Source organism: Haematobia irritans, chromosome 1 (genome assembly GCF_050003625.1).
Source record: "Haematobia irritans isolate KBUSLIRL chromosome 1, ASM5000362v1, whole genome shotgun sequence".
Lineage (NCBI taxonomy): Eukaryota > Metazoa > Arthropoda > Insecta > Diptera > Muscidae > Haematobia > Haematobia irritans.
This window is the reverse complement of record NC_134397.1, coordinates 120,602,950-120,626,630: the sequence shown is the minus strand read 5'-3', so window position 1 is coordinate 120,626,630 and position 23,681 is coordinate 120,602,950. Positions and strand designations below refer to the sequence as shown.

The 23,681-nt window shown below is 36.4% G+C and overlaps 2 protein-coding genes across 2 annotated transcripts in view; one reads left to right on the top strand and one right to left on the bottom strand.

The window, feature by feature from the left end:
* The first annotated feature begins 6,817 nt into the window (after positions 1 to 6,817).
* Positions 6,818 to 16,946, top strand: SMC1 (structural maintenance of chromosomes 1). The gene is made up of 14 exons (XM_075291510.1): positions 6,818 to 7,084; positions 7,150 to 7,519; positions 8,149 to 8,317; positions 8,470 to 9,363; positions 9,426 to 9,554; positions 10,109 to 10,191; positions 10,248 to 10,620; positions 10,874 to 10,987; positions 11,050 to 11,305; positions 11,374 to 11,678; positions 11,753 to 11,871; positions 15,708 to 16,211; positions 16,273 to 16,450; positions 16,511 to 16,946. The coding sequence occupies exons 1-14, from the start codon at positions 6,901 to 6,903 to the stop codon at positions 16,571 to 16,573; spliced, it is 3,741 nt and encodes a 1,246-aa protein (XP_075147625.1). The 5' UTR covers positions 6,818 to 6,900; the 3' UTR covers positions 16,574 to 16,946.
* Positions 16,947 to 18,484: 1,538 nt separating this feature from the next.
* The window catches only part of LOC142221722 (uncharacterized), a 293,735-nt gene continuing 288,538 nt past the window's right edge, over positions 18,485 to 23,681 (bottom strand). The window contains exon 5 of the mRNA XM_075291508.1: positions 18,485 to 18,769. Within this exon, the coding sequence (XP_075147623.1) occupies positions 18,742 to 18,769 (28 nt within the window). The 3' untranslated portion in view covers positions 18,485 to 18,741. The remainder of the gene's footprint in view (positions 18,770 to 23,681) is intronic.

Genomic DNA, 23,681 nt, shown 5'->3' with positions numbered 1-23,681 from the left:
AAGAATGCAGTAATAACAATGATGAAGATCCCTTTTATCTTGATGAACCAGATGTCCCAGTTGAACCAACATCTTCAGCAAAAAAACATTCGTGGCTAAGCCAATTGGTTCTTACGCAGATTGAAAGCATCCACCCTGATGATAGAGGGGACTTTGCTTGGGAAGTACATAAGTTGATACGAAAATATCAACATAAGAACAACATACGAAGGAATAGAAAGTAGTGAGGTATTTCCTTTCACGATGCATATGTACGTTATATTGACGATAAATAAAATTAGTATTTAGAAATTATTGTATTTCTTTTTTTTCAATGACATCATCTGTTTGCCATCGTCCACACTATGTGAAATTTCTCAAACAGCAAGAATTTATTTTTCTTATAAGAAAAAATTTGAAATACTCCCTGTTTTGGACTGAGAAAATAGGCCCAAACGAAATTTTTGCCTTTTCGAAAACCGAAACATGGCTGTATAAGTTTCACTTGATCGTTCTAATTCGTAGGAGAGCGAACGGCCAAAATTTCCTTTAGTCATTCGAAATATAGAACATATGTAATTTCCATTGCCTTATTTGCATTTATTCTGTGTTGCTATTTGATCTGAATGGAAATACCGCTTAGAAGTCGACTCCCGAATAAAAATATACATATTTTAATTTCAATGTTATTAAAATGCAAACATATATAGCCCAATTCTCAATAACAACTCCCTGGGAATTTCTTCCCTATTCCCTGTTCCCCTATTCTAAACAAAATCTCTCTGGGGAATTTTTCTTTATTCCCTTTTCCCTTATTCTAAACCAACTTCGAAAATGGGAAATTTTTCCCTTGGGGAAAAATTGGTATTACAAATAACAATAAAAAGGGAAAAACGATGACATTTTTTGGGAATAATTCCCCCAAAAAAATCAAGGGAGTTGTAACCAAAATGCATCATTTCTCTGTAATTTCCGGTCGAAAACCTTAAAATTAATGATGGGATGCATCCAATTACCGAATGCTCATCTCATGGTCACAGATCTGTACATATTTTAAAAATTATTTTATATAGAAAATAAATGTTTTACATTTAAACTATAATATCCCTTCCTGTTTTAATGTAGGTACTTTGTTCAGGCTACTCTGGGCCACAGATATGTCTCGATCTTTTCCTACGCCCTTTTTGGTAGCCACCTTCGACAAAGAAGCGTAGCACCTAATCTTATTAGTGGAGATAATCCAAAAGACTTGCGTTGAGGTGGAATGTGGGCTGCTAATACATCCAACAGATATTTGAAGGCTGGGTTATTTACCATATAATATTGTAACACAATGGACTGAATGGTCTAAGTGAGTCCGAATCAAATCTGGCTGCCACTTTAACCCTATAAATCCCTTGAACTAAGTAACAACCTCTTCATGTACAAGTATGTAGTTACAACGTTTCAGGCAACTCAAGTAGGTTAATGGCATCGCGTAGCTTTCTCCTTTCTATCCTTTAGACCTTGTTACGTTGATGCCTCTCCTCAGCTACTACCATAAACACGACACTAAACATTTCTGACGTTTTTCGCGTTTAACTCAACTTTTACATCAATTTAATACAATTTCAATTCAAAATTTTAATATTAAAAATTTATTAAAATAAAACAGTTGAAGAAAAACAGCTGACTTCGAATACTCTGAATTATTTCTCCCATGTTATTCCCTTCCCTTACTGTTTAGAATAGGAGGATTTTATTCCCGGGGAAAATGAATTCCCAGGGAACACATTCCCTAGGGAATATTCAGAATTGGGCTAATAATGATGAAAAAAGAGAAAAAATATGTATACATATGTATATTGTATTAACTAGATTTCAACTGTAGATTTCAATGTAAAATTTCTGATGAAATTGTTTCAATTGCTTGAATGAAAATATGTGTGAAAAAGGCAGTGGCCATGAATTGAGGAGAATAAATTCTTAAAAAAATTAATTATTTTAATAAAACTACTAAGAAAACTACTAAGAAAAATAGCACCTGCCTTTAAGGTGGGTACCGTGGTAAAATAATAGTTTTATCATGGGAGGGTACTACGTTCGGGTTTTACCCCAAAAAACCTACTTTGAAAATTGTATCAAACCTTTTCAAATCATACATGGAAACATTTTAAAATATTGAATGCGTCTTATAAAATTAATTAATTTAAAATGTTGACCTATCGATTATGAATAAAGAAAATTAAATTAGAAAAGTAACCGTAGAAAAGAACTGGCGAGGAAACCGAATGCAGTACCCAGCTTTATGATAAGCATGTTTAACTATCGCCCATGCATAGCCAAATTAAAAAACGAACTTGTAAAAAAAATTTGAGCCTGCAAATTTTAGGCTCAACTGCAGTTTATGGGCCCCTCACCGAATTGCTTAAAATTAATATATGTTGTGTCATTCGGTGAGCTGATTCCAACAAAGTGACCCATACCAGGGGGGAAGTACCCGGGTCTTGAGATATAGCCCTCCAAAGGGTCAATAAAAACTTGATATATCTCTTTTGTTTTTTGTCCAATTTAGACTTTACATCAATCGAAAGGCCAGAAACTAGGCTTTCAAGCTATGTATAAAAAATCATAGGGTATAATCGAAGAGTTTTTGGGATAGAACGAAAATACAAAAAATTAGGGTAAACATTTTCTTTTTTTTATATCTCCCAAACTAAATTAAATATTAAAAACAATTTTTTGCGTATAAAAGTGCATTGAATAAGCTTTCATATGATACCAATTTTGTCTAGATTGTACAAACAAAAGATATATATCAAGTTTTTATTGACCCTTTGGAGGGTTATATCTCAATACCAGGGTACTTCCCCCGGGTATGGGTCACTTTGTTGGAATCAGCTAACCGAATGACACAGCATGTATTAATTTTAAGTAATTCGGTGAGGGGCCCATGAACTGCAGTTGCTCCGAATTTTATCCGAACAACAATCTGAATCTGAATAATACTTTGTATAATTATGTCTTTCGTTTAATTGGGCATCACTGTTTCTTTAGGTAAGAAATACACACACAACACGAACAGCTGGACAGGTGTTGACAAATAACATATGACTTCTTTTATAGAGAACGTTGGTCGCCCGCTGGTTACAGAAATTTTAATCGTATGACCTATAATTGTGTTTGCCTCTTAAACCGTTTATTGTAAAAAAAAATACAATGGCCGAAACTACCCGGTCTCCCATGACATTGGAGGAGAAAATTTGCTTGCTAAACGATGCTAAAAGGGGAATGCGTAAAACAATATTGGCTCAAAAATACAAGTGTAATAAAACCACTGTTTTTCGTACACTAAGAAAGGAAAAGGAAATTAGAGAAATGGCATTGATTATGCTGGGCATTACGGAGGAGCCCGATGACACAAGTGCCATTAACGCACTTCCTTCCTGGTATGAATTGTCAGATACAACACTTCTACAACAAGACGAGGATAGCACAAATAAAGACATATCGGAAGATCAATGTAACAAAGCAGCCAAGAAAATAAAGATGACTTTGCAGGATAAAATTAGATTGTTGGATGATGCAAAGAGAGGAATGAGGAAAACAATACTGGCCCAGAAATATAAATGTAATAAAAGTACTGTTTTTCGTGTTTTAAGAAATGAAAACAAGATTAGAGATTTGGGAAAGAGCCTTAATTTAAGGATGAATGGCGAAAGCAACAATTTTCCGGTCGAGAATAGCGGACACAGTGAAATCCAAAGTTTCCCGGTCGACAATAGTGGATACGGTGAAATCACACAAAATCCGAATGTTTGGATTAAACAGGAACTTGAACAAAATTGTGCAATAAATTGCCAGGAGACAGAAGAAATCGTGGAGAGCAGTCTGAAAGCTGATCCCGATTTCCGAGATATAGATAAAGAAGGCAAGATAGAAAAACAAGTCGATAGAGAGGAAGGCGGCATAATCATGCAGTGCATTAAAGAAGAACCCGATATTGCGACCGATATTAGTGATACTCCAACGTGGTATGAACCTTCATTTGGACAGCCGGATACGTTTGAAATAAGAATTCTGCAAGATGAAGGTCATACAAATAATAAAGATGTTTTAGAAAATGTGAAACAAGAAGTGTGTGAAGATGAATTCAACACAATGCCAAAGGATAATCGTTCAACAATGACTTTACTGGATAAAATTCGTCTATTAGACGATGCGAAGAGAGGTATGCGCAAAACAGTACTGGCGCAGAAATACAAGTGCAATAAGAGTACAGTTTTTCGTGTACTAAGAAATGAAAGGAAGATTAGAGAAATGGGAAAGTTTCCACACTTAAGAAAACATTGCAAAAGGAATAGCGCACGTGTGCAAATGGAGAGACATTTGAGCGTTTGGTTCAAACGGCATCTCGAACGAAATACACTTCTAACACGAGAAATGGTTCATAAAGCAGCACAAGATATTGCCAAACGTTTACAATGCAACTTCGATCCAACACCAATGTGGGTATGGAGATGGAGCAAGCGATATAATTTTAAACTTCCTAAGAAAAGTAAGGATATATCGTTGACTTCAGATGAGCTGTTCTTACCCTTGCAGGAAGGTATATTCGAAACTCTAAATGACACCAAGGAATATGAGCGCATTAGTAAATTGATTTTAATAAAAATTGAGAGTATTCATCCAGACTACCGAGGAGACTTTTTCCGAGAATTTGAAAATTTGATATGTAAATATCAGACTAAAACAGAATTAAGGGAAACTGATGAAAAGATCTAATAAATTAATGACATTATATATCAGAATTGTTTTATTTAAATGACTTAATTGGTGGTTATAATTGAAATCAATGAACTTTGTTTGCAAATACACCAAAGCCAGTTCTTAAAGAGAAAATCCTCTGAGTAGGTGTATTTTTCCGTTCGAGTTGAACATTGTTGGAATTATTTTCTTATTGAGTTACAGACTTTTTTGGGCATATATGGGGAGCTAGATATACTATAGTTAAGTACAATTTTTAAAATTTTAGGTGATCGTTTTTTGAATTTTTTATTTTCTATAATTGCTTGCTTTACTACGAATATGTTTTTTTGGTTTTTTGGGGCTTTTGTGTTTGTGGATAAATAAATAAAAAGTTGCGGGGTTTTAAAATATGACGCTGGATAGATATTTTTGGGATATTAAAAACTATATATGTAAACATCATACTGAGGATCCCGCACGATAGAACCATACTCCAGAATGGGTCTAACAAGGGCAGTAAAAACCTCTTGGTAACATAAGGGTCCGAAAACTCCTTGCCTTACTCACCATCGAATTAATATGATCATTAAAATTAAGCCTACGATCCATAACAATGTCAATAGACCTAGACCTGAAGAATCACATAAACTTGCATTTCTTCAAGTTCAAAATCCATTAAAGCTATCCAAATCATTTTGTAATAAATGCAACCAACCAGAATTGTCGAACGAGGAGAATAACTTAAGCATATATCAAAATCCTAGAGTTAACTACGGACTGAGGTAAATCGTTTATAAATAACAAAAATAAGACAGGCCTCAAATGACTACCCTGAGGCACACCTGATGGGACATCAAATCACCTCGAATATCAATCACTAAAAGACACAATCTGCGTACGGCAAGATACTATGAAATCCAAGCCAAAAGTGTACTGGTCAATCCAATCCTATCCAGCTTATATAACAACAGCTTACGATTCACCTGATCAAAAGCCTTACTAAAATCCGTATAAATACATGAGTCTGATTACCAACAACAAACTGATTAATAACATGAGAAGTAAATTTCACCAAGAATGAAATTTGGACTTTTCCTTAGCCTTTCTTATAGACCGACCTACCGATTTTATTGCTTAATGCCAGTATTAGGTTGGCATTGACCTAAATTGACCATTTTTTCACGGCTACTTTTCTTTAATAATTCGTTTCACAAAAAATAAACATTTTAAATTGTTGAATTGGATCATTCCCCATCAAGTTATAATGAAATTTGCAACAAGAATATATAACTTCATTCTGTTTTTCCAGATTTATTTTTGGTTTTAAGGTGAGTATTAAGTTCGAGTTTAGCCGTTAATTTTCACTAAAGTGAAAACTAAAGCAGTAAAAAAAGTCATAAAATTATACATATTTGTTGCAGATTTCATTATAACTTGATGGGGAATATCCCAAAGCAAATTTTCACAAAGTTTGTATTCCCTAAATTGGATTATTAAAGAAAAGTAATCGTGAAAAAATTACGATTTTAAGGTGGGTATTAAGTTCGAGTTTTTTCACTAAAGTGAAAACTAAATCAGTAAGAAAAGGCATAAAATTATACATATTTGTTGCACATTTTATTATAACTTGATGGGGAATAGCCCAGAGCAAGTTTTCACAAAGTTTGTATTCCTTAAAAAGTATTATTAAAGAAAAGTAATCGTGAAAAATGGCAATTTTAGCGGCTAAACTCGAACTTAATACTCACCTTTAGCGGCTAAACTCGAACTTAATACCCACCTTTAGCGGCTAAACTCGAACTTAGTACTCACCTTTATTGTTTGGAGTTTTGAATATGATGTTTTCTTGGATCATATCTGTCTATTTTTGCAAAACATTTTTACTATATCAATTTTATTCTCCGAACCATTCAAAGCCGTTATTTTATAAGGCAAATGACAGTTAAAATCTAGCTAAAGTGGATTTTGAAATAGAAATGTGTATGAGGTTTTAAATAGGTTTCCTAACTTCGATAACCTTGTTATTGTATGTTATCGTCAACTTTCTTTTTGCTAAAGGTATCGATAATCGATTAATATCTTGTTATTGTTCATTTACCATCACTAGAAAGCGCGTCGTTTTTGTGTGCAGAAGAGTTTATCAATCCTCGTAAAAATATTATTTTCATTGAAATTGTTATAAGAACATAAAAAATGGCAGAGGACGAGAACGCGGCCGATACAACGTTAACGGGGGCATATCAAACAACTGCGCCCAGTGATATTGAGGCTTCATTCCTTCAGTTCATTGAAATGGAAAATTTCAAGAGCTATCGAGGACATGTTGTTGTGGGCCCACTTAAGCAATTTACTGCAGTTATTGGGCCAAATGGTTCTGGTATGTGAAAGCGTTTTTCTTCTACAACTAACTGCTTATTGCTCAATTTCCTTTATATATTACAGGAAAGTCAAATTTCATGGACGCCATTAGTTTTGTAATGGGCGAGAAGACAACAAGTTTGCGTGTGAAACGATTGAACGATCTAATTCATGGCTCATCTATTGGCAGACCTGTGGCACGTAGTTGTTATGTTACAGCTAAATTTATTGTGAACGGAGAATATCAATTGGATTTCCAACGATCAGTTATTGGCGGTTCATCAGAGTATCGTATAAATGGCAACAGTGTTTCCAGTTCCTCATATTTAGCCAGGCTAGAAAAAATGGGCATAAATGTAAAAGCTAAGAATTTCTTGGTATTTCAAGGTGCTGTCGAAAACATTGCTATGAAGACACCTAAGGAAAGAACAGCATTGTTCGAAGAAATTAGTGGGTAAGTTTTCACATATATTCAAATATCAACGTATAAGAGACATGAGGAAGATTGTGCAGGGAGATTAAGTCCTTCTATACAAAGGGATCTCTAAATACTAATTCATCGCATTAGCATTATCCAGAGTCTACGAGCACAAACAGCAAAAAGGCTGCTGTTTGCTAGTTCATAATTCATATGTTTCCTCCAACAAGTTTACTTAGTAGTGACTTCTAGTCCTCTCCAGTGATTATCTCTAGTTAGATGTTGAAACAGTGATGATCATCCCATCACCCCGACCTTAATCGTTTATTCTATCCAACGATGGCTGCATTTGGAGTGATCCCCATTACAAATTCACCACCCCCTCTGGTCTGTACATTTCTGCGTAGACAGCAAACGTATAAGCTTGGTTGCTTAACAGCCTGTTTCTGTATGTCGAACGAGTTCAATCGATCGACTGAAATGCATAGAAACAGCTGTTTTTTGGTTATAAATTCAGCTGTTTGTTTCCATTTTAGTCGATCCACAGAGCTCATTCGACATACAGAAACAGGCTGTAAGACGGTGTTTAGCATAATATTTGTGTTCCTGTTCCTTTTTCTATAATACCAAACATTATAATAATTTTGTTTCACTTGTTTTTTTAGATCTGGTTTACTTAAGGAGGACTATAACCGTCTCAAACAAGAAATGGTTTTAGCCGAAGAGGAAACTCAATTTACTTACCAAAAGAAAAAAGGGATTGCAGCCGAACGAAAGGAAGCTAAACATGAAAAAATGGAAGCCGAAAGATATACTCGTCTTAAGAATGAATTTGTAAGATCAAGATAAATGCCCAGAAAAACAAACCTTTAGATATTTGTGAAATATTCTTCAAAAAAGTTTTTCCACAAATTTTCAATATTTAAAGGCTGGGTTTTTTCTGATTCTTACACTATGCACACTTATGGAATGATTTCTCTTTTCAGAATGAAAAAAAGGTTGAATATCAACTGTTTCGTTTGTTTCACGTGGAAAAAGATATTGAGAAACTTAAAGAAGAACTAGAACTAAAGCAACAAGATGTCAAAGAAGTCGAAGCACGTAAAGCTGAAGTCGATGACGTTCTTAAGGAAAAGAAGAAAGAGGCAGGAAAACTAAGCAGAGATTTGGCCAAAGTCGACCAAGAAATTCGAGAATTTGAAACGCTAATGAACAAAAAACATCCGCTTTATATCAAAGCCAAAGAAAAAGTGGCTCATTGTCAGAAAAAATTAAAATCTTTGGCGAAAACACTTGAAACAGCTAGGGAGGCCGATAATGCCCATCAACAAGATGTTCGTAAGCTAGAGAAGCAGCTTAATGATGTGGAACAATTGAAGAAACGCTTCGAAGATGAAATATCCAGTGAATCGACACGACGTGGAAAAAGCGTTCACATGGAAGAGGGCCTTGTTCAAGAATATGATAGCCTTAAGCAAGAAGCCGAAGCCACGGCAACCAAATATAGATCCCAGTTAGACTCTGTTAATCGAGAGCAGAAATCTGACCAAGATATGTTGGATGGAGAAACAAATCGTAGAGCATCAGTGGAGGAAGCGTTGAAGAAACTTACACTTCAGCGTGAAGAGGCAGTCAAGAGGCGGGACAAATTAATGGACCACATTAAGTCATCTGAGGCTGCACTTGAAGAACAGAATCGCATAAAAGATGAATTGAAACGCGATGTGGGATGTTCTAAGGAAAAAATAGCCGAAATACAAAGTATATTGGAAGATGTAAGGGATCAATTGGGTGATGCCAGAAGTGACAAGCATGAGGATGCTCGAAGAAAAAAGAAGCAAGAAGTTGTCGAATTGTTTAAAAAGCAAGTTCCAGGTGTGGTAAGTATGAGAAGTTTATCCCCATATAACCAAAGATAATGATCTCCCATGTTCCCATGCAGTACGATCGAATGATTAACATGTGTCAGCCTACACATAAACGTTATAATGTTGCTGTTACCAAAGTATTAGGTAAATTCATGGAAGCCATTATTGTGGATACCGAGAAGACAGCTCGTCAATGTATTCAGGTAAGAATATGAAATACAGCGGACAAACTCTCTCATAACTGTATAAAGTTTGAAAATGTTTTGATTAAATTTTCAAAATTCAGTAGATTGTATCTAAAACCATAAAATTCTTTTAATTTTTTAATTATGAAAAAAGTCTACCTTTTGATTTATCGAAATATGGAAAATCAAAGAAGGACAAAAAAACTAAATTTTAGGGTTTGGTATTTTGGTGTCGATGTCGTATTGAAAATTGACTAGTCGATTTTGAAGTCGATTACCCATGAAAAGCCGAACTTTTAGTCAGAAGTTAAAAAGTCTAAAACAAATTAAATTACTTTTACATCCAAAGTTGTTATTTATAACAATTAGATTAAATATCTGAGAAATTGTTAACACCTTAAAGAAGTTGTAGGGACATCGGAAAATATGAATGTAGTATCAGGCCTACATTCATATTTTCCGATGTCCCTACAACTTAATAATCATATGGAAAAATTTAGTGGAAATGTTTAGTTCGCAAGAAAATGTTTATTTACCGATTAATGCAATTAAAAAATGTCTCCAATTTACAGATTCTAAAGGAACAAATGTTGGAAGTTGAAACTTTTTTACCCTTGGACTATTTGCAAGTGAAGCCATTAAAGGAACGTCTAAGGTAACTTCATCAAGACCATAACAAATGTATACTAAGATTTCTTATTTTGTTCATAGGAATATAAGCGAACCCCGTAATGTAAAATTGGTTTTTGATGTTTTAAAATTCGAACCCAAAGAAATTGAACGTGCTGTACTATTTGCCACTGGTAACGCTTTGGTGTGTGAGACTCCCGAAGATGCAATGAAAGTGGCTTATGAATTAGATCGTTCGCGTTATGATGCATTGGCTTTGGATGGTACATTTTATCAGAAGTCAGGTCTTATATCTGGTGGCAGTCATGATTTGGCACGTAAGGCCAAACGATGGGATGAAAAACACATGGCTCAATTGAAAATGCAAAAGGAAAAATTGAGTGAAGAGCTAAAGGAATTGGTTAAAAAATCAAGAAAACAAAGTGAATTGGCTACTGTGGAATCTCAAATAAAAGTAAGTAAATGGCATGTTAACCATGGAACTATTCTGCGGACGTAAAAACAAAACATGAGCTCTATCTCTCTGTAACCGTTTACAAGAAGATAGTACAAGATAGAAAATGAATTTTGCATAAATCGATGAGGCTAAGTTCTTAATGATGCACCCACGTATTTATGCGAAAATTTTCTAGTAATAAGCATTGGATTTTCTGATCATTGACTAAATTATTTGATATCCATAATAAGGTATACTTTTCTGTTTTTAGGGCCTAGAAAATCGCCTAAAATATAGCATGGTGGACTTGGAGTCGTCAAAGAAATCTATACAACAGTTTGACAAGCAATTACAAAACGTTCAAAGTCAATTAGATGCTTTTGGTGTAAGTTGTCTGCCTGGTCATATCGCATTCTAAGAAATTTGAAAATATTTTCTTTCTGATAGCCCAAAATTACCGAAATTGAAAGACGCATGGAAAAGCGTGAGGAACATATACAAGAGATCAAAGAGAATATGAACAATGTAGAGGACAAGGTATTTGCTGCATTCTGTCGTCGTCTGGGAGTAAAAAATATACGTCAGTACGAAGAACGAGAATTGGTAATGCAACAGGAAAGAGCTCGAAAGAGGGCTGAATTTGAACAGCAAATAGATGCAATCAATACTCAGTTGGACTTTGAAAAACAAAAGGATACTAGAAGTATGTTATTATTTAACTGAAAGTGGTTATGTTTATATTTTTGTGTTTTTTTTTATTTTTATCCCTAGAAAACGTTGATCGTTGGGAGCGTAGTGTCCAAGATGAAGAAGATGCTTTGGAAAAATTACGTGCCGCTGAAAAGCGCTATTTGAAAGAAATCGATGAAGATAAGGACAAAATGGAAAAATTTAAACAAGCAAAAGCTGAGAAAAAGCAAGCATGCGATGATATGGAAGAAGAGATTGCAAAGGCCCGAAAGGATGTGGCAAATTTGGCTAAGGAGATACATAATGTTGGTTCAATATTATCATCAATTGAATCCAAAATCGAAACAAAGAAAAATGAACGTCACAATTTACTCATGCAAGCAAAAGTGAGTAAACTCCGATTTCTTTTATTTTTGTAGATCGTATTTGTTCAGGATTTGCTAAAAATGTATATTTGTAGATGGATTGTATAGCTATACCATTGCGTAAAGGATCGCTGGACGATTGTGTGGGTCAGGGGGAAATCGATAGTAATGCACCCTCAACATCCGCTAATGCTGTAATCGACAAGGAAACCAAGTAAGCATTTTTGTAATGTAGATGATGGAGTGGATTGTCGCGAAAAGAACTATATATCTATCCATAAATATGAAAATATTTTAGGCACACATATGCTAGTGTAAATAATAGCCAGGAAGTTATTAAATATTTAGGCCGACATGTCATTCCCATCTTTTCATTGTAGGTGTTGTAAACAGTATTCTTTTTAAGCTTTTGACTTTAAGAAAAATGAACTTTTCGAGTTTTCGAGTTTTTTTCGACATTTTGCGCAGTGGTTAAACCGGATAATTTTAAATATTCACATTTACCTTAAATATTTTTACATTTTAAAATATTTTTTTTAACAAATTATATGATGGTTTAAATGAGAGCGCTACAGGCATTTGCATCCTCTTCTCCGTCAGGTGATTAGTCGGTTTTGGTATGAAAAGTTGAATTTAAAAAGTTAATTGATTGACGAGTTGTTTGTCTGAATTTGACAGTAGTTCATTGTCTTCTTTGGACATGGATGAGGTATGTTCTACTATTTCCATATTAATTAATGAGTTGTTTACTTTTGTTCCGGTTGTGAGGAAAGTAATTCGTTGTTCTTGTGATGCCTGGATTAAGTCAAACAATGTTTTACTGGCTCGTTCTCTTCGTGACTTGGCATTCAGGAACTATAGAAGTGATGCTACCCCAGGAAATTGGAGGACTTATTGCAAGTACCGAAATAGGGCCAAAATGGTAATGCGTAGAGAGAAGAGGCGGTTTTATTTTAGGTATTTTAATCGGCTGAATTCTAATGGTCTATGGCGGGTTCTTAAGGGTGGTGGGTGCTTAGGGGACGATGAGATACGGGTTGATCAGGATGTTGATGAAATTAATGACTTTTTCGTGGGTGGCTCTTCAATAAGGGACGAAAGAGATGTTTTTGACTCCTTCGTTTTTCCTGAGACAGAAGGTGCCTTTTCGTTTCATTGCGTAGATGTTGACGATGTTGTTTTGGCTTTGAATAAGGTTAGATCGAGGGCTATTGGAGTAGATGGTATAACCTTGGAATTCCTAAGACTTATTTTTCCCTATATATATGATTTGATTTTACATTTGATTAATAATATTCTGATGTCCTCAACATTCCCTGCACCCTGGAAAATTGCTCGCGTTGTCCCTATACCGAAATGTAAAGTGGTGAGTAGTCCAGACGATCTCAGGCCGATATCCATATTACCGGTTTTGTCGAAATTGTGCGAGCATATTATGAAGGACCAAATATTAATTCAGACACGACCCGATATTTTCGATGGACAATTTGCTTTTAGAAAAGGTTATGGCACTACGGGACTTTTGCTCCATGTTACTGATTCCATCAGAGGTCATGTTAACAATAATGAATCTAGTGTTTTGGTTTCTTTATATTTAACAAAGGCGTTCAATTCGATTAGTCACTCCACCTTGATTGCAAAGCTTAGGGACCAGTTCAAATTTTCTAGATCGGCTTGTAAACTCATTATGTCTTACTTACGTGACAGGTTACAGTTTGTTTCGATGAATGGTAAAGTTTCCTCGATTCTTGCCATAAACTCTGGGGTGCCTCAAGGCTCGGTTTTGGGGCCCCTTTTATTTCTTTTATATATCAATGATCTTCCTCGATGCCTGTTTGATATCTCATGCAAATTTTACTTATTTGCGGACGATGTCATGATTCTCTTCGGTTGTGATCGCACGTCCTTACATATTGTTGAGAGAGATGTAAATAATTGTCTTGGTAAGGTTGTCCAATGGGCAACGTTGAATTCATTAGTGATAAATCCTCACAAATCTAAGGCAATTATGTTTGGAGGTAGAGGTGAACTGGATATATTTGTGGGTCAGGATAGGGTGGAGTTTGAAGAGCAGATTAAGTGCTTGGGCATTTTGCTTGATGCCAGACTTAGTTTTGAGCCTCATGTTAACATGGTGCAAAGGACGGTCTACAGTATATTACGTAGGATTTACTCTACTAATATGTGTTTTCCGACATGGGTTAAAGCTAGATTGGCTAAGGTCATACTTATGCCACATATTTTATATGGTTTGGAAATTGTGTCTGGCACTTTCGACTATGTTAAACAGAGAATTAGGCGAATTGTGAACACTATTGCACGTTTCACATACAACCTGAAGAGGCGTGATCATATCACCGAACATGTCAAGAGTTTGCTAGGAATGCACTTTGATTCTTTTATCAATTTCAAGTGCTTGAATTTCTTTTACAAGGTGATTAGAAGTGGAGTTCCGGACCTTGTACGTGATATGTTTAGTTTTTCCCTCTCAAGTCGCAATACGCAAATCATTATACCTAGGATTGTTAATTTGGCCTTTGAGAAATCATTTGTCGTGCGTATAGCTCGTATATGGAATCCATTACCCGTTGATCTACGAGTTTTTTCCCACACCAACAATGCTTTTCGGCTGAAACTGTTGGTTTACTTGACTCAGAACTGAAGGGTAAATATTTAAGGCTTTTCTTCACAAACTTGTATATGAGAATATTTATCCTTTTGTACTATATCTGTATTTGTTTTATGTTGCTGATTTGGGCGAATATTAGATATTAAATATTAATTAAATATTAACTATTTTTTATGTGTAATTGTGGTTGGGGGACCAATAGTAGAAATACCTAGCGAAACTTAGTTTTAGTGTGATTTTATTATAAAGGGTGATTTGTTAAGAGCTTGATAACTTTTTTAAAAAAAAAACGCATAAAATTTGCAAAATCTCATCGGTTCTTTATTTGAAACGTTAGATTGGTTCATGACATTTACTTTTTGAAGATAATTTCATTTAAATGTTGACCGCGGCTGCGTCTTAGGTGGTCCATTCGGAAAGTCCAATTTTGGGCAACTTTTTCGAGCATTTCGGCCGGAATAGCCCGAATTTCTTCGGAAATGTTGTCTTCCAAAGCTGGAATAGTTGCTGGCTTATTTCTGTAGACTTTAGACTTGACGTAGCCCCACAAAAAAAAGTCTAAAGGCGTCAAATCGCATGATCTTGGTGGCCAACTTAGCGGTCCATTTCTTGAGATGAATTGTTCTCCGAAGTTTTCCCTCAAAATGGCCATAGAATCGCGAGCTGTGTGGCATGTAGCGCCATCTTGTTGAAACCACATGTCAACCAAGTTCAGTTCTTCCATTTTTGGCAACAAAAAGTTTGTTAGCATCGAACGATAGCGATCGCCATTCACCGTAACGTTGCGTCCAACAGCATCTTTGAAAAAATACGGTCCAATGATTCCACCAGCGTACAAACCACACCAAACAGTGCATTTTTCGGGATGCATGGGCAGTTCTTGAACGGCTTCTGGTTGCTCTTCACTCCAAATGCGGCAATTTTGCTTATTTACGTAGCCATTCAACCAGAAATGAGCCTCATCGCTGAACAAAATTTGTCGATAAAAAAGCGGATTTTCTGCCAACTTTTCTAGGGCCCATTCACTGAAAATTCGACGTTGTGGCAGATCGTAAGTCTATTCATGATGAAATGTCAAAGCATACTGAGCATCTTTCTCTTTGACACCATGTCTGAAATCCCACGTGATCTGTCAAATACTAATGCATGAAAATCCTAACCTCAAAAGAATCACCCTTTAGTTTTAAGATTTGTTTTATGGGCTATGAAATATTACTATGTAATACATGTTTCGGCCTTTAAGGCTTAGTATTACTAAAATAAATGAATAAATAAATAAATAAATAAAATAAATAATTGAAAAATTAATTTTCATCATAAAGTAATCACTCAGAAGTAATGGGGATAGAAACCCATTACTTCTGAGTGATTACTTTTCGTGAACATTTCTATATTTAAATCCAATATTTTTCTTTTTCCAGTATTGAAGTTGACTACTCTAGCTTACCGCGTGATATCTGCAAGCTCAAAGATGATTCCAGTTTTAAGAAAATGAATGATACACTTCAAAAGGATCTGCAATCCAAACAGGATGTTTTAGAGCGTATACAAACTCCAAATATGAAGGCAGTACAGAAACTCGAAAGTGTTACCGAAAAAGTACAACTAACTAATGAAGAATTCGAAAATGCCCGCCGCAAAGCGAAAAAGGCCAAGGCTGCCTTTGAACGTGTGAAAAATGAGCGCTCTGAAAGATTTATACAGTGTTGCAATCATATCTCTGATGCCATTGATGGAATCTATAAGAAGTTAGCTAGAAACGAGGCAGCCCAAGCATATTTGGGTCCCGATAATCCGGAAGAGCCATACTTGGATGGTATAAATTACAATTGTGTAGCCCCGGGTAAACGTTTCCAGCCTATGAGTAATTTAAGTGGTGGCGAAAAAACAATTGCAGCTTTGGCTTTGTTATTTTCAATACACAAGTAAGGATTCTAATCGAATAGAGAGAGAGAAAAAGTAAAAAAAAATATTCTTCTTCCTTAGTTATCAGCCTGCACCGTTCTTTGTACTTGACGAAATTGATGCCGCTTTGGATAATACAAACATTGGCAAAGTAGCTTCATATATACGTGACCACACCACCAATTTGCAAACTATTGTTATTTCCTTAAAAGAAGAGTTCTATGGGCATGCCGATGCTTTAGTTGGTATAACGCCTGGGGTAAGTTCACAGTTTTTACTACGAATATTGATTATCCTAACAAATTTCTCTATTTTCCAGGACGGTGATTGTTTAGTTTCCATGGTCTATATGTTTGACTTAACGAAATTTGCAGATAAATAATCCTATATGCCTTCATGCCAGGCGCATGCTCGAACGATTGTTTAAAAATTTTGTAGCAAACTTTTTAATTTCTTTCGAACTTGGGAATTTCACCATTGATACATAATCATATAGAAGATATACACTTTTTAAAATCGCCAATCTATGGGTTTCCAATTAATTACGAGACTTAATATATTATCCCCTCTGCCCTTTTCCGTATGACGTATTTTTTTATGTTTAAGTTAAACCCCATCATAGTGTAAATGAAGAATATTATAATGTTAAAATTAAGAAATAAAATGTAATATTTAGATGTCAATATGAACATAATATTGTTTAACCATTTTTATGACTACAGTTAATAAACAAAAATTTGTAACTTTGAACACTACTCATGTCGTTGATGTTATTCTAATTTGATGTATAACTCTAAAAGTCCAACAATAACTTGGGTGGATGAATTTGGTTATAACATCCTTCTAGAGTTCTAATTTCAGCCAAATTGGATAAAAATTGCGGTTTCTAGAAAGAAGACAAAGACTTCTAGAGAAGAAGTCAAATCGGGACATCCGTTTATATGGGGGTATAATAAAACATTAACCGATAGACGCCATATTAGGCACACGTATTTCTGGATCTAAAATACATTTAGATTTTTCAATTTCCGCCAAGTCGGATAAAAATTGCAATTGCAATATTTATAATTACAGGAAAATGGAATAAAAATTGGGGTCAAATAGTGAGATCGATGTGTATATATGTAACCTGGTTTACTTATAGGTACCATGCAACAATATATTGTTGTGTTACCCAGAAAAAAAGGCGTCGCCAAAAAAGCAGTGAAAATGTTCTTTTTGGATCCGGAAGTGGTGCCAAATTGACGCAGAAGCGATGAATTTAACATGGGCTTGTCATAGGATGGATGTCCACCATTTCAACAACCGCTGCACTGAATTTGCATCACTTCTTAAGGTGTGAGGCGAATTCAGTGTTTTGGATGTGAAATAAGAATTTTTGTGATATTTTTACAAATAAATAATAAGTTTTAAAATTTTTCATGATTTTTAAAAATTCGAAATTTTTCTACAAAGGATTTAGCAATTTTTTCGGCTAAATTTAAATAATTTGTACCGTTTTATTAATTCTTATTCTGTTTTTAACCTCTTTGAAACACAAAAAACTAAATATCCCATTAAAATATAAAAAAAACAGTTATAATAAACAAATTGACTCAAATGAACTTCCTGTGCAATTAAAATAAAGAACATCTTTGGGACAGCATTTTTGGAAGTACTTTTAAAGTTGTGCCTTGAGAGAATGTTCTGAACAAACTGGATTTTTGAATGAAAACCAATACGATTTTTTTAGTGACGTTCGTTTTGTTTGCAGTTTTATTGACATATGGTTGCTTCAAACTTAGTCCAAATTAAGGCACATCTTGCCAAATTTCAGGAGCGAATGGGTCTGGAACATGTATAGAAATATAACAATATAGATCGGCCATGATTTCTATGAAGTTCAAATAACATTTTTGCACTTTTTCTTTACGCTGCTTTTGAAACTGTGCTATAACCTCTAATGTAATTAGTAGTGGGTCCCATTGGACCTCATCACACAGAAACGCCTTAAACTGTTTCAATGACCTATAAAACCGATTTAATGATACAATCACATAAAAATTTAAAATTTCCAACTTAAACCACTTTAATACAAGAAGTCATAAACCATCATAAAGTTATGTATGAATCAAAATCAAAAAGGTCCAGGGTTAAGTGAAAACAAGGTATTTTTTTGGTGTATGTATAGCCATCTGGAAATAGATGTAGCGATGATCTTCTCGCTTTAAATTTATCCCCTCAGATATCTTATCACTCAACTCACCTTATTATAGTCAATAGAGAACGATTCGTTCGTTCCAATAAAAACATCTTTTCTGAGGTGTTTAAATGTTTTATTCTTATTGTAATTGTAACATTTGAATGTTTTGATTTTACAATAATCAAATTTTAATGTTTTTTTTAATGTTTTCTTTTAGATAACTTTTTAAATGGGTAAACATCTTTTATAATGTTTGTTTATTTTGTTGTTGTTGTTGTCTCTTTAGTCCTTATTCTGTTGATATTTTGTAGTTTCGTTTTGCATTTTTTGTTTGTTTATTTATTGTTATAACACAAATTCATCAAATTTCAGCTTTTTGCAGTCCCTTTATTATTTCTGTAAAGAGAAAAAGTATTAAATTAATGTTACATATTAAAGTAAAACAAAGGAAGTTTTTTAAAGTAAAGCAAAGAAAGTTTTTTAATACACATAAAAATCTGCTAAAATATAACAAAAAAATCTAAAAGGAGCCATTTCTTGCTCATATAGCAAACATTATCTGCTTTTTCTTACACTCGAATATACAAAACATATTTAGGATGGAATAAATAACAACTATGTACAGCAGTAAGTTCGGCCGGGCCGTATCTTAAATACCCACCACCATGAATCAAATATAATAGTTTCCTTTGAAAACTCTTCGTTCTAGCGGGTTAGGTTAGGTTAGGTTATGTGGCAGCCCGATGTATCACGCTCACTTAGACTATTCAGTCCATTGTGATACCACAGTGGTGAACTTCTCTCTTATCACTGAGTGCTGCCCGATTCCATGTTAAACTCAATGACAAGGGACCTCCTTTTTATAGCCGAGTCCGAACGGCGTTCCACATTCTAGTGAAACCACTTAGAGAAGCTTTGAAACCCTCAGAAATGTCACCAGCATTACTGAGGTGGGATAATCCACCGCTGAAAAACTTTTTGGTGTTCGGTCGTAGCAGGAATCGAACCCACGACCTTGTGTATGCAAGGCGGGCATGCTAACCATTGCACCACGGTGGCTCCAGCGGGTTAAGTTAACTGCTTAAGTTAACGTTTTCCAGGTCAGCCAGTAATCTAAAGCTATATGCCACTAAAATTCGATTACGCCTTATACAAAAAGCAGGACACTCACACAAGAGGTGTTTAATTGATTCCTTTTCCTCCACATCATGACGGCTTATACAATAGTCATTATACTTCGCACCTACAGTTTTTGCAAATTCGCCTATCAGGCAGCGACCCGTTATAGCAGATATCAGAAGTGCTATCTGACGCCTTGAGAACACTAGCATATCTAGTGTGCGGTTTAAGTTTAAATGGGGCCATATTTGCTTGGTGTCGCTACAACCCTTGCAATTTTCCCATCGAAATATTGGCCATCTTAACAGCCTTCTCACGCAGTAAGAGCTTGCAGGTGGCCAGAGGCATACCAACAGATTCTAGTTCCCCTGGAATATGTAAGGTAGTTCCTAGCCTTGCTAACACATCTGCTTCGCAGTTCCCCGGTATGTTCCTATGGCCAGGCACCCATATTAGGTGAATATTGTACTGCTCAGCCATCTCGTTGAGAGATTTGCGGCAGTCTATGGCCGTTTTCGAGTTAAGGAATACAGAGTCCAAGGATTTTATTGCAGGTTGACTGTCTGAGTATATATTAATGCCAATATTTGTTGGAACATTACTTCTCAGCCAATTCACCACCTCTCTTATTGCCAATATTTCAGCCTGAAAAACACTACAGTGATTAGGTAATCTTTTCGCTATTCGAATTTCCAGATCTTTAGAATATACTCCGAACCCCACTTGTCCATTCAATTTGGAGCTATCAGTATAGAAATCTATATATCTTTTATTCCCCGGGGTCTGTGTACACCACGCCTCACTGTTGGGAATTAGAGTTTCAAACTTTTTGTCGAAAAGTGGTTTTGCCAGGGTGTAATCCACTACGTTAGGCACATCTGGCATTACTTTGAGGACCGAACTATGACCGTACATTTTTTCCGACCACAGCGATAGCTCGCGCAACCGCACAGCCGTTGTTGCAGCTGACTGTATGGCCAAAATGTCTAAAGGCAATAGATGTAGCATGACATTAAGGGAGTCTGTTCCTGTCTTACTAAATGCGCCTGAGATACATAAGCTCGCCATACGCTGAACTTTATCTAAACAAGTCAGTTTCTGAAGTGCCGGCCACTAGACTACAACACCATATAGCATTATAGGTCTAACTACTGCCGTGTATAGCCAATGCACAATTTTTGGTTTTAGTCCCCACTTTCTCCCTATTGCCTTTTTGCACGAGTACAAAGCTACCGTGGCTTTTCTCGCCCTCTCTTCAATATTAAGCCTAAAATTCAGCTTCCGGTCCAAAATAACGCCAAGGTATTTTGCACACTCACCAAAGGGAATTTCAGTACCCCCTAAGGAAATGGGCCTAACCGTGGGAGTTTTACGATCTTTGCAGTACATGACTAGTTCTGTCTTTGCTGGATTTACACCAAGACCATTATCTTTCGCCCATTTCTCAGTCATCCGGAGAGCTCTCTGTATAATATCTCTGATTGTGGATGGGAATTTTCCCCTGACTGCTAGCGCCACATCATCTGCGTATGCCACCACTTTTATCCTTTCTTTTTCTAGGGAAACCAGAAGGTTGTTTATAGCAACATTCCAAAGAAGAGGTGATAGAACTCCTCCTTGAGGAGTGCCTATGTTCACATACCTTTGTATGTTTGCTTGTCCTAATGTGGCTGAAATGCGTCTCTTCCTTAGAAGTTCGTCTAACAGCCTAAGTATACCTGGATCAACATTCAGAGTTGTCAGTCCATTTAATATCGAGCTCGGATGGACATTATTGAACGCCCCTTCGATGTCTAGAAACGCCACGATTGTGTATTCTTTGACAGATAGTGAGCTTTCAATAAAGCTGACTAGTTCATGCAATGCGGTCTCAGTCGACCTGCCCTTCGAGTATTCATGCTGTCGTTTCGAGAGCAAACTTGAATCCACGCTAGTTCTAAGATACATGTCTATCATCCTCTCTAGGGTCTTAAGTAGGAATGAGGATAAGCTGATTGGTCGGAAATCCTTCGCACTCGAGTGAGAGGCTTTTCCTGCTTTAGGTATGAAGACGACTTTTGTTTCCCTCCACTTTTCTGGAATATATGCTAAGTTTACACATCGTTTATATATCACCGTCAACCAGGGGATAATTCTTTCAGCCACTGCCTGTAACTCCGCGGAGTAATTCCCTCAGGTCCGGGGGATTTGAATGGTCCAAAGCTATTTAAAGCCCATTTTATTCTAGATTCCGACACAATTTCCTCGATAGGAAATGATCGCTGAGCCTCTCTTACACCGCCGGAACGTGATTCAACCGTTTGATTTCCAGGGAAGTGTGTATCCAAAAGTACCTCCAACGTCTCCTCACTGGACGTTGTCCAATTTTCCTCCGATGTTTTAATGAAACCTGGGGCGGTGTTAGTGGATGCTAGTACCTTCCGTAGTCTGGAAGCCTCTGACGTATTCTCAATACTGCTACAGTAATCATCCCAAGAGTTTTGTTGAGACCTTCTCAGTTCTCGTTTATATGCTCTCAGATTCATTTTGTAAGTGTCCCAATCCTCCGGAGCTCTTGTGGACTTTGCTTTGTTAAAGAGCTTCCTGCAGGATTTCCTCATATTACTTAACTCCGTAGTCCACCATGGCGGCCGATTTTTTCCCCTTGGCTTTCCTCTAGGGCAAGCAGCTTTCAGTGAAATGTTGAAGGCCTTAGTAATCCGCTCCACTGCGTGTTCGATATCTTGCACAGTACTCATATTTGTCTCCGGCATTTCCGGTATCATCAAATTGAACGATTCCCTATACGTATTCCAATCAGCTTTCCTAACATTTGGCGGAAATATGGTCTTTGAAGTACGAACAGCCAATCTGAAACTGATGTAGCGATGATCTGAGAAGCTATGTTCCCTCAAAACTTGCCACTCAGATATCTTATCGTTCAGTTCCGGAGAGGTCAACGTGACGTCCAAAACCTCTTGTCTGTTCCTGGTGACAAAGGTTGGTGCATCTCCCTTATTACAAACTACCAGGTTAGTGCGCAAAATAAACTCTATTAGCGACTCTTCCCTTGCATTAGTATCACTACTTCCCCAAATACTATGATGTGCATTTGCATCGCATCCCATAATGAGTTTTGTCTTTGTTTTTAGTGACTCCTCAACTAAGGTCTTAACGGCACAGGGTGGCATCTCCCTATCATGTCCCATGTAGACCGAAGATACCCAATATTTGCATGTGGATATCTCTAAACTGGCTACGACAGTGTCTGCATTGCTCAATGAAGGAAGCAGAAACAAGTTTAGTTCGTTTTTAGCAATTATACATGCTCGATTTATATCGTTACCGGTATTATGCAAAAGTTTGAAACCCGGAGTGCTTAATTCACAGATCTTGTTCTTATATATGTATGGTTCTTGAATAAGAACTATATCTATGTCTCCTTTCATCAGGAGAACTTTTAAGGCAGCACAAGCGGCCTTACAATGGTGAAGATTTATCTGGAGGAACCGTAGAACCATCCAAATTTTCAACCACCGTCACATCAGCCGCTTCAATTGAGTCATCAAAGGCTTCCTCTTTACAGATCTCGGTGACTCTCGCAACAATCCGCGGTTCAGCTTTGGTGAGGCTTGAGCCTGTAGAAACTTCCCGCATATGATTTTCGCCATAGTCTGCAGGTTTTATGTCTCCTTCGGCTTCGCTAGGAGATTTTTTCACTGCTGACTCTACCGGAGGCTTGTCCGTTTCGGAATCCTTTGGCTGATCGCTTTTGTATACCTTCATATGGATATCATGAAAGCCATAACTTACGCGTCCTTGGGTCTGGGCTAGATGTGGCAGCGACTCTATGTTTAATATAAACACCGCATGTCGTCTTGGTCCATCCACCTCATCCAAACGACCAACCTTCCAATCGGCGGTTGGAAGATCTGGGTTACATTCTTTTAGTCTCTCTAGTATTGACTCAGGATCAGGAGGGTTTGCCGGTATCCATGCATGTGCTCTAGGTTTAGCCGGTATGTCTTTTTTATCGACTAACTCCAAAGCGGCTCCTTCCCAAACTTCACCAATTAGCATCAATGCAGCTTTAAAGCAATCCATAGACCTCTGGTCCGCAAAAGCTATTAACTTTTATCGTCCTTGATACCATCCAGCATCTTGCCGTCGAGGACTTGGTCCGGGAAACTTTTTTCGCACCTCTGAGTAG